The sequence below is a fragment of the Lampetra planeri genome, chromosome 30 (genome assembly GCF_965212315.1).
Source record: "Lampetra planeri chromosome 30, kcLamPlan1.2.h2, whole genome shotgun sequence".
Classification (NCBI taxonomy): Eukaryota; Metazoa; Chordata; class Hyperoartia; order Petromyzontiformes; family Petromyzontidae; genus Lampetra; species Lampetra planeri.
The window spans coordinates 5,656,804-5,666,744 of record NC_136136.1 but is presented as its reverse complement, the minus strand read 5'-3'; the positions used below and the strand labels follow the sequence as shown (position 1 = coordinate 5,666,744).

Below are 9,941 nucleotides of genomic sequence, written 5' to 3'. Positions count from 1 at the left end.
TTTACCCCCACTTTCGGTAACTTTTTGATTCAGCACTTCTGAAAGGCTCTTATAATTTTAACGGACAAATGGACAAACGGAACGTTGGCCTTTCACAAAAGCTTAGTATTTGTGTATGTATATGTTGTGTTTTTAACAGAAGACAAATATATAAATTATACACATGAAGCAAATATTTGAACGAGTATATCTTGGGCAACTGGACAAAAACATCCGTGTAGAAATGTGAATTGCAGCCAGGTGAGCTGAATACGCTTCAAGAATTAATTTAACACTTTACTGAGGATTACAAAATACACCAATTAGTGCCAGTGGGCATCCATTGAGGCCTTCACATGTTTGTTATGCTGGTGCCCCAGACGACGCATTGCCAATCAGACAGGTATCATTGCAATTTTTCCAGTTAATATAAATTAGTAAAGCTACCAAAACTTCTTTATTTGGTCAGGACAATCAATTGTTTTACAAAGTCTGTCTCAATGTCTCCACATATGTGACGATTGGCATAATGGCCCTGGTGTTAACGTTCTGGCCACATACTCAACGTATTATATCATCAAAAGAAAGAGCTGCCGCAGTAGTTGTTGGAGCTACCCGAGTAGTATGGCTCCCCGAGTATTGGGCGGGGTTACCAGAGTATTGGCCGTGGCAACCTGTGTATTGTTCGGGGCTACTGGAGTAGTAGTGGATAGAGCTACCATAGTTGGCTGGGTTGGAAGAGTAGGTGATGCTTATGAGAAAACTGTTAATGAATAACCGCACGTGTAAACCAGTCACATGGTTAATGGCGACTCGGGAGAAATGCTGTTTGTAACATACGTGCTGTTGCATTTTACAGAGTGACGGTGCTGTTCTTCACAAGATTGCTATTAACCACAATAAATGTGTCTGCCCTCGATTTGGAGCACCTGCCCATGTCCTTCATTTCGAGTGTGCAACATATTTCAAAGCAAATTCTTAAATGTTGTTTGTATTATTAATGTACATATAAAGTCACAATTCAATGGCAATATCATATTATCAGAGTATGTGTTTTGTTTGCATTCTGACCACAAGCATTGTGGTTAATGCAAACATGATTCCTTGTAAAAGGTTTTAGTTTGGTGTTTTAGCATCTTAACACCTGTTTTGTTGCCAGAAAAAAGGGGAAAACCCTATTATCATATTTTGGTACTGGCAAAGGAGGTCCCATTATGTAAATGCTCACCCCAGCTCTCATTACTCTGATAGTGCATTGTCTTTGGGATGTACACCTTTTGGCGTCCTCTGGTCTAACACCGTTTGAGACGAGACTCAAAAGAAGCTGTCGCTGGTGTGGACCAATCAGTTTGAAGGACAATGCATATATTATCAGAGTATGTGTTTTGTTTGCATTCTGACCACAAGCATTGTGGTTAATGCAGACATGATTCCTTGTAAAAGGTTTAAGTTTGGTGTTTTAACATCTTAACACCTGTTTTGTTGCCAGAAAAAAGGGGAAAAACCTATTATCTTATCAATGACAATACATACGTGTTCATTATTGAAATGTGATAATCCACGTGATACAATCCATTGCATGGCATAAAACTACAATTTATTTATTGTAATATGCTTGTGACTTTGCTTATAACTTAAGAACCAAACATAGCAAAAGGATGAGCAATGCACAAAAAAATGTCCCTTTTAGAAATGCAACATTTTACGAGGGTGTGATTTGTCCTGGAGAATGTGCAAAAATTAAATTGCCTCAGTAGTTGCGATTTTTTGCTAGATATTAGCCCATTTCCTTCTCTGATTGCGCATATCCAGGCTGTTCTCTTGATATTACCATCTCACCCATGTGACACCACCCAGGGGGAGATTACCATCGCTCTATCTCTCCCATGTGCACGTGTTGGCCCCCCCACACTTGTTGCACTCCAGTACACGGTGTTGTTGCCCACTCCAATATGACGCATAGAAATACGAGTGTATTTAGCTGCCTAATAGATAAAACATATTTAAAATGTTATGAAAAAGGCTGCATGGCTGAGTCAACAATTTAACGATCGCCAAGAATTGCGTTTTTGGGCAAAGTTAGCAAAAAATGTTGATCCTTCAAGGTATCCAACAAGGAGTTCATTCTAAAGATGTCCACCAAACAGGTGTTTACCTAGTCACACTTCAGTCCTACATCGCATCCACCCGAGCAGCAAATATCTGAACGTGGAGCAGAACGGCCTGGTCGATGGCAGTTTTCGTGGCTCCTGGGTTGTCCCGGATGAAATTTACGATGCCCTGCAGGCACTCAGCCTAGGGAGAGGAATACAATGGGGTTACAGGCATGGGATGAAGGGATGAGTACAAATGAGAGACAAGGGGAAGCGGAATGGACAAGATCAATCTGGTGTTAAGTTGCTGGGCTGCGATCATCCCATCAGGTTAGATAATAAGGCCATCAATCAGGAAGTATTTCAGGAATTACAATCAAAATCAACTTAACTATTATGCACGCTTAAATTACAAGCATGCAAAGTGGACCACGAAAAAGTGTGCTCCGTATAGGTGACTGTCCCGGTATGCATGGACAAGCACCTTGTATTTGTCGATGTCAGCCTTGCCTGTCACGCGGTTGTACAGCTCGTACGCGACCCTGCCGGCTGTGATTGCTTGGTATGCTTCACTTGTGGTCTCCTTGCCGGACAACCAGCTCAGCAGCCCCATCTGCTCTCAGGTGTTGGATAGTGGTGGTAGATTTGAAGGAGAGTGAAAAGTTATTGGAGATGTTGGGCAGCTCAGAGGACAAAGCACGGAGTTGGTATCGCCGAGATTCTGGGTTAGATTTCACATAGCTTTGATTAAACTGGATTCTCAAGTGAAGAGGGTTTATGGTTTCAGCCCTGCTACCAATGATTGCACAAACAAGCATCACATTACATTTGGTTCTGCACTTAATTTGGTTGAATTCCAACTTCATCAAAGGGAATACAAATATTGGTTTGACCATCATAGGACAGGTTACTCTCAGGAGTGGGAAAATGCTGCCCCTGAATGTGTGGCCTAAAGGTCACTTGAAAGAATTTCAGAGGTTGCTCTGTTATATCTGCTTCTGTGAGCCATTCTCTAAAACAAATGGTTGCAATGCTTTGAGATAACAATCAGTCCCTCCAGAAAAACGCGATTATGCGATCGCATGATTCCATGCAAAATCAGCCAAAGTCCGCATATTTATGCGGGGGGCGCGTTTTTTCAAATACGCCGCACTTTCGCCGCATAAATTTCAGATTTCCGCGCGCAAAATATGCGGGCTTGCATGATTTCATAATCCCCGCATTTTCGTTGCAAAAAGTCACATATATCTTAGCAGAAAGTTGACAAATGTTGCGTTTACTTCACACAAGCGCAGCCATTTCCCCTGTTGCCATGGGAACGTTATGAAGTGACGTCACTCATTACGCGACATCATTGAAAAGCTGCAAACCCCGCGATGCCAATGAAACCATGATGAAGCCCGCAAATCTTTCTCATTTGCCAGTGGAGCATTTGAGAGGGAGGAGATGGTGGAGGGGGAGGAGATGGACACTGAGGGAGAGGGGATGGAGGATGAGGATGGTGAATGATTGGCCAGTGTTAGAGGCTACGTAGTTAGTTTTATTCAGGAGTTTATGCAACTTTACAGTTGTAAGATTGCACTTTTTTGTTAGTAGTATGTAAATTTACATTACTGTAAGACTGTACTGTTACTGTATTGCTTACGTTACTGTGCACTGAAAACACTTATTTTAACAGAAGATGTCTGTTTTGTATAGCTACCTCTGTAAAACAGGAAGCACACATTTTATTTTTTAATATTTTATTTATTCATTTTTACAGAAGTTGTAGCATATTCATTTTGTAAAGCTACAGAACTTGTTCGACTCAATGTTTTGTAAGTTTGAGCCATCTGTTTGTTAAGGTCTGAAATAAAACAAGATGAGAACTTAAATATTCCCAGCACTTTCTGTGATGTAGTATGCTTGCTTATCATAGGAAGTAATAAGAAATGACTCTTTACATTAAAGTAGTAGCCTAGTGAATAGGGTGTTGGGGGAATCACTTTTTTTTCTCTTTTTCATCAAACCGCAGTTTTTGCAAGTTCCCGCAATTTTTGCAAGTTCCCGCAATTTAATCGCATAAAATTTCATAAATATCCCGCATATTCCATCGCATTTTTTAAGAAAACGTGCCGCATAATCAACGATTTTTGCCCGCAACAATCACCAAAAAACTCCGCGTTTTTCTGGAGGGACTGAACAATGTATTAATCTTATAACGTGACATCATTAGCACAATTGGGATAAAAATGGGGGAAAAGACCAATAATATGAATAAAAGTAATGTTAATGAGGACAAAGTCAGTCCTCTTAAGCAAATCATTGGCATGTAATAATTATTAATTCATTAAATTTAATAAATTAATGAGTGTAATAATCAATTATATCTACGATTCATGAAAATAATATGCCGTTACATTAGGCTAAGGGAGTGAACAAATTATACATAAGTAGATTGAGGGCTGTAAATATATATTTTTACAATGAAATATGTACTCGACTATTGTGTTCCTGAAAGCCATCTTAAATATAAACATCATAGCTTATATGTGTAATGTTATTGTAAATGTGTGTATATACCAGGAGTGGGGAACCTATAGCCCGTGGGCCAAATTACAACCACGACTTCACATCACACAATCCATGAACCCATGAGGCCTTATCACGTCAAAGCGGCCCGCACATGTTATATATCCATTACTTCAAGTATCAGAGCTGCACTATTCTATTCTTGCGTATGGCAATGTTGAGGAGCTAAATGCCAACAGAGGTCTGCTACCCACGGGAGCACTTCAGGAGAAAGCTCGTGTAGTTTTGCTATCCCTCCTCCATTGAAGCTGCCAAAATAGCAGTGGTTTACTTTATGGCCCATAGTTTGTGTATCATGGCCACGACCGCACGCACTCCTGTGATTTTAATTTCCATTCATGAAAGAGATGTGCTCATTGGCCAGTTGATACAGTATTCTGATGTGGTTGATGGTTACCCGAGTATCTTCGTGTCAAAGCTAGGTGTGCAAATGTATGTGTTTATTCTGATCGTCTGCGATGTTCCACACTGTTTACCGGCGTTCTTGGCATGTAAGGGTTCTCTTGAAGTAACATGTGACTGTTAACGTGCAGATTGCTCGTGAAAAGACTTCAAATTCCTATTCTGCCCTCATTAAGGCAAAGATTCCACACTGATGGTGTACAGAACCAACCCAATGGCAGTGCATCAGTACCTGCTGGAGGAGCTCAGCGTTGGACAGACCCCAGGAGGCATCGAAAACCTTGTCCATTCTTCCACAGTTCTACCAGACCCACGCAGTACGTGCTTTGGTTGAGTACAGATGCATCGTTTCATCGAATAATATCATACAAAGGCTCACAATACATGCAGCGAATCGAGTAAACATGAAAATGTTCAATGTATGTGAAATCTAAATAGGGAAACCATATCCAACATTACTTCGGCTAATAGAGTAAGCAAGGGTACAAATGGAGACGTAACAAAAGCAAGCAACAATAGAAACGAGATGGTAAAAACGAGAAAAAGACTATTATGAATGAATGTATCGGATCACCGTGGTGGTTAGGTAAATCATTACGCTCTCAGTACATAGTGCTGGTGACGACATTCGACTAAGTCAACTCCAAATGTTTTGCACAGTTTAGTCCGCAGCCCAAGGTGTCATGCCACAGGTTAAGTTTGCACTCTACAGTAAAATGTTAAATTGTACACGGCCGAGTTCACAGCTGTACAGTAGCCATACACAAGCAATTCTACAATGTATGATTTCTCAGTTGCAGTCATTTGGTATAGCCCTGTGAGCCATTCGGCTCTTGAATCGGGTGCAACCTCAACAAACAAAAACACATCTTAAAGTGACTATGTGCAAACAGAAAATCCAAGAAAAGACAGCAAAATATTGCAGAAAAAGCACCGTACACCAACACTGTGTGCAAAAATCCCAGTGGGTGAGGTGGGTTTCTTATATTTTCCATCCAATATAAATATTCCGATTGTGATCATGAAGCCAATCGCCGACACAGGACCTCACTGGCACGACGGCCATTCACCGATACGGCCTCTCCCTCATCCAGCACAGGTACCTCGCTGAATACGATAACAGCGAGATAAATAGCCTTTGATAGCCCCCGATAGCTGCACCTCCTACATCTCCTCGTTGACAGCAAAGCACAGATGCACACCTTCGTCAATGGTGCAGCGACAATCGTCAATCGTCTTCCCCTTTCGCGGCAGGCAGCTGAGGCCACAGCAGAGCGGACGAGGCAGTCGAGGCTTGGTTGGAGGGTGGATCGATCCAAAGAGATCGATGACTGAAGAATCGATTCCCGATGGCGCCCACGGCAAGGTGTGCGTAATCGATTCCAGTTGAATTATCAAATGGAGTCGATTTCAAATATGGAAAAGTTAATTTCGATTTAAAGCTTTCGTGACTGCAGGGATTCATCTTCTTGGTTCTTTCGGTAAAGTCACGTAGAAGGGAAGTAATAAAATAATAAAAATAAAAGATAATAAAACAATTCTCACGACTTTTCGGCAACAACGCAAGCAGCCGTCTTCAGGTGAAGAATGAGACACTGCCAAGCTAGGAGCTTATATATAAGCTGAGTTGGAGGTGGAAGAAGAGAGCCTTAACAAAAGAATGTGCATATCAAGAGGAATTTAGCATATTCATGGGAAATGCGTAGGAGGTGGGCGGGGGGGTTTCAAAGTCATATTATGCCCATGCATTATGCAGGATCAGCAGCACCAAAGGGAGGGGGGGGTAGCATTATCAAAGGGAGGGCATGTTAATAGTATGTAGAAGCAATGAAACATGTGAATGGGAAAACGGTGGCAGGAGATCCGCAGCGGAGCAAATATTGCATTCCCTGTGGAGAACACAAGATACACAGTTAATGCCAGTGAGTGGACTGCGGTCTGAAAGTCACCATAAACGTGAACAACAATCAGTTAAGATCCGAAGTGGTTTATTACGTCCTTCCAATGATTGCTGAGCCAGAATCCATCTTCTCGGTTGAAATTGTCTCTGTGTTTGTATATGTGGATCGCCTCATGAACGAATCTCTCATGGTAGCCAGATGGCTTGCAGAGAACCTCTATCTTGGAGAAGTCAATGTCATGTGAGCCCATTGAATTGTAACAGTGATCTGCCACGGCTGAGGTGTTTGTCCTACCGTGTTTCAGGTCAGCTTTATGTTCACGGATGTGGTCCGAGACATGTCGTTTGGTTTCTCCAATGTAACTGCTACCACAGAGGCAACTTAGTTTGTAGACGCCAGGGTACTGTATGTCTGGAACCACGTTCCAAGTACTGTACGCGATTATTGTTGTTGTATTTATTACTGATTAATTTAATTGGCAGTCGTTATACATTCCCCTTGTTCGTTATCGATTTAGGTATTAAATGTCACTTGTTACGAATCCTAGGCCCCGTCGAATGCATATAACTGTGCGTTGAACTTACTACATACCTTATCAGTGCCTATCTTATTACAGACCAATTAAGATATTATTGGTCCTTTGTAGGATGAACGTTGAGATTTATAAGGGAACGGGATGACCAATGAGATCTGAATTGGTTGGCACAGATAAGGGGTTGATAGTTATGTGAACTTGCCCCACGTGGCTGTCCGTTAACAGCCCCCCACTCCACACCCACGAGCTGTAGGAGCGGTGGGGGGGGGGGGCTCTGTCCACTCAGTGGCGCTGACAAGGCTCACACCACTCAGCAGTCAGCACCGCAAGTGTCGAGGAGTCCCATCCTCGCAGCTCCCCAGTGCCGGATTATCCCAGTAGCAACACATTCCTGCGGAGGGAGCTGGTAGGAACGTTGGGTTGCTCGGTCAATGGCCAGGGTCAACGACGGCGTGGTGCATTCCGCAAATATGCCCGACTGTGAGGGTGGGCACAAGCCGGCGTGAGTAGGTTAAACGTTGAGTTTTATAAGGGCACCACGGGGTGACCAGCCCCTCCCCACCCAGCCCCACCCCTCCCACCCAGCACCACCCAGCCCCTCCCCACCCAGCCCCTCCCTCCCCACCCAGCCCCTCCCTGCACGACGGACACAATAATCCCCTGTGGGCTGGTGTAACCTGGCGGTTCCTACCAGTAAAAGTAGCTACACGTGCTACCCGCACTTTCAAGGGCCCCGCGCTAAATGCTTTCAAGCTATCAATTCCGGTTCTGTGATTCTGCACTTGCTCTATTACTATAGTACTATACTGCCTTCAACTTTTATGAATGACTGGGTGTTTGTTAGCGATTTGTCGTATTATCTGGCTGTATAGCTAATGAATACATAGAATTACTTTACTAAGCGAGTTAAAATTGTGTTTTATTTCATTTAGGACCCCTTTATAATGCTACAGGCCCTGCACTAGCTTAATCCGGCACTGCACCTCCCCCCTATTATAAAGCCCCACAACTTCTTAAGGACCTTTGCATGCCTCCGATGTCCAGCATACTTCGTGACACGTGCTTGCCAGTCAGCAGGTGTCGGTGGTTGTCGAATAGTATCCGACCTAAGTAAAAAAAAATTCTGCTGCAGCATTGTGGGAAAACCCACAACTGCTCTACATATCAACTGGAGTCCCCGCAGTAGTGCGATCCGTTTTTTGCCCTGAAAGGTTGGAAATGTGGCCACCGTTATAATTCGTGGCAGAATAGCAGCATGACAACTGCTTTCCACTTTCACCCTTGTTATGGCTCATAGGCAGACGCACAACAATATGGACACGTTGCTCGACTGCCATGAAGTGGGTCAAGTGATACGAACCGAGAGCCATCTTCACCAACTGTGGTCTCTCTTGAGGCGGAAGTAGCACGACAAAGGATTGAAATACAAGCAGGGCTTCATTTCTAGCTCATTTAAGATCGCTGGTACACCGAATTGGTATGCGACTTTACAGCCACAGCCATAGAGATCTACTGGATGTGATGTGCCGGTTGGACAAATATTTAACGGGTCGCTGACCAGAAGACATCCGGCTGAAATTAAGCCCTGCATGAATGGCACTGGAGTCGACTGTCATGTTATAAACTAACCAAGGATAAGAGTGGCCACTCGTGTGTGAAATTGTCGTCAGCGCTGCCGTACTTAAACCAGATGCTGCAGATGCCGTTCACGAAAATAAAATAAAAAATACTAGTTTGAAACTTCATTCGATTGTAGGCCCCAAATCTGCAGTCCTACGTTGTACTGTACATATATTGTACCCAGGTGTGCTTTTAATTGAGCACATGAACGTACATGACATAAGACGCTTTCCGATTTTGTACAGATCGTCATTACATTTACAGAATAAACTTACATAAAAAAACTCACGTATTATTGTATACCTACTATGGCCGTCTGCTCATGTGGCATTTATAAGGTCTACCTTGCAGTAATGTAATTAAATTTCTACCATGTATATCAATGCCACCTGTGACAATCACCCAGAATGTACCCGATCTCGGAAGCCAAGCAGACTTGAGCAGGATAGTGATAAATAGGTGGTCATGCCAGCTTGTTAAAAACTTTGGGGCTACATGCAGCAAGATCCACACTTCTGCACTTTTATGATTCCCACGTTTGGTCCCTGCCTTCAAACCACACTGATCAGAATGGTGAAGTATGGTCAGATAATCATACCAGTATGCAGAGGCCCTCGTACTAATCGATTATTGAATGCAACTGTTGAGGGTGCCGATGATTTCCTAGAGCGGTGTTTTTCATTGCAATTCCCGTGGGCCACTGGTGGCCCCTGATGGCCTTTAGTGTGGCCTCTAACGTGCAGCCCCCGACAGTACACAAATGAGAATTTTTCATCGTGCTGTCAAATCCCAATGGTTTCAAATACGTGGGGACCAGCACACTAATGATGTGTTATCAGT

The 9,941-nt window shown here is 43.2% G+C and overlaps 1 protein-coding gene across 1 annotated transcript; it reads right to left on the bottom strand.

Moving 5' to 3' along the window:
* Positions 1-1,554: 1,554 nt before the first annotated feature.
* Positions 1,555-6,372, bottom strand: LOC144728848 (uncharacterized). Its single transcript, XM_078608536.1, has 4 exons — positions 6,248-6,372; positions 5,278-5,346; positions 2,557-2,685; positions 1,555-2,274 (listed from the first exon to the last, which is right to left on the bottom strand). Exons 2-4 carry the CDS (start codon positions 5,332-5,334, stop codon positions 2,152-2,154), a joined length of 309 nt encoding a protein of 102 aa, XP_078464662.1. The 5' UTR covers positions 5,335-5,346; positions 6,248-6,372; the 3' UTR covers positions 1,555-2,151.
* Between the last annotated feature and the right edge of the window lie 3,569 nt (positions 6,373-9,941).

Bases quoted from the DNA above. Each gene is read 5' to 3' on its own strand.
- LOC144728848 (XM_078608536.1), bottom strand. From the start codon at position 5,334: ATGGACAAGGTTTTCGATGCCTCCTGGGGTCTGTCCAACGCTGAGCTC. The intron at 2,686-5,277 runs GTACTGATGCAC...ACCTGAGAGCAG, and splicing joins ACGCTGAGCTCCTCCAGCAG to ATGGGGCTGCTGAGCTGGTT. The intron at 2,275-2,556 runs GTGCTTGTCCAT...TCCTCTCCCTAG, and splicing joins CTGACATCGACAAATACAAG to GCTGAGTGCCTGCAGGGCAT.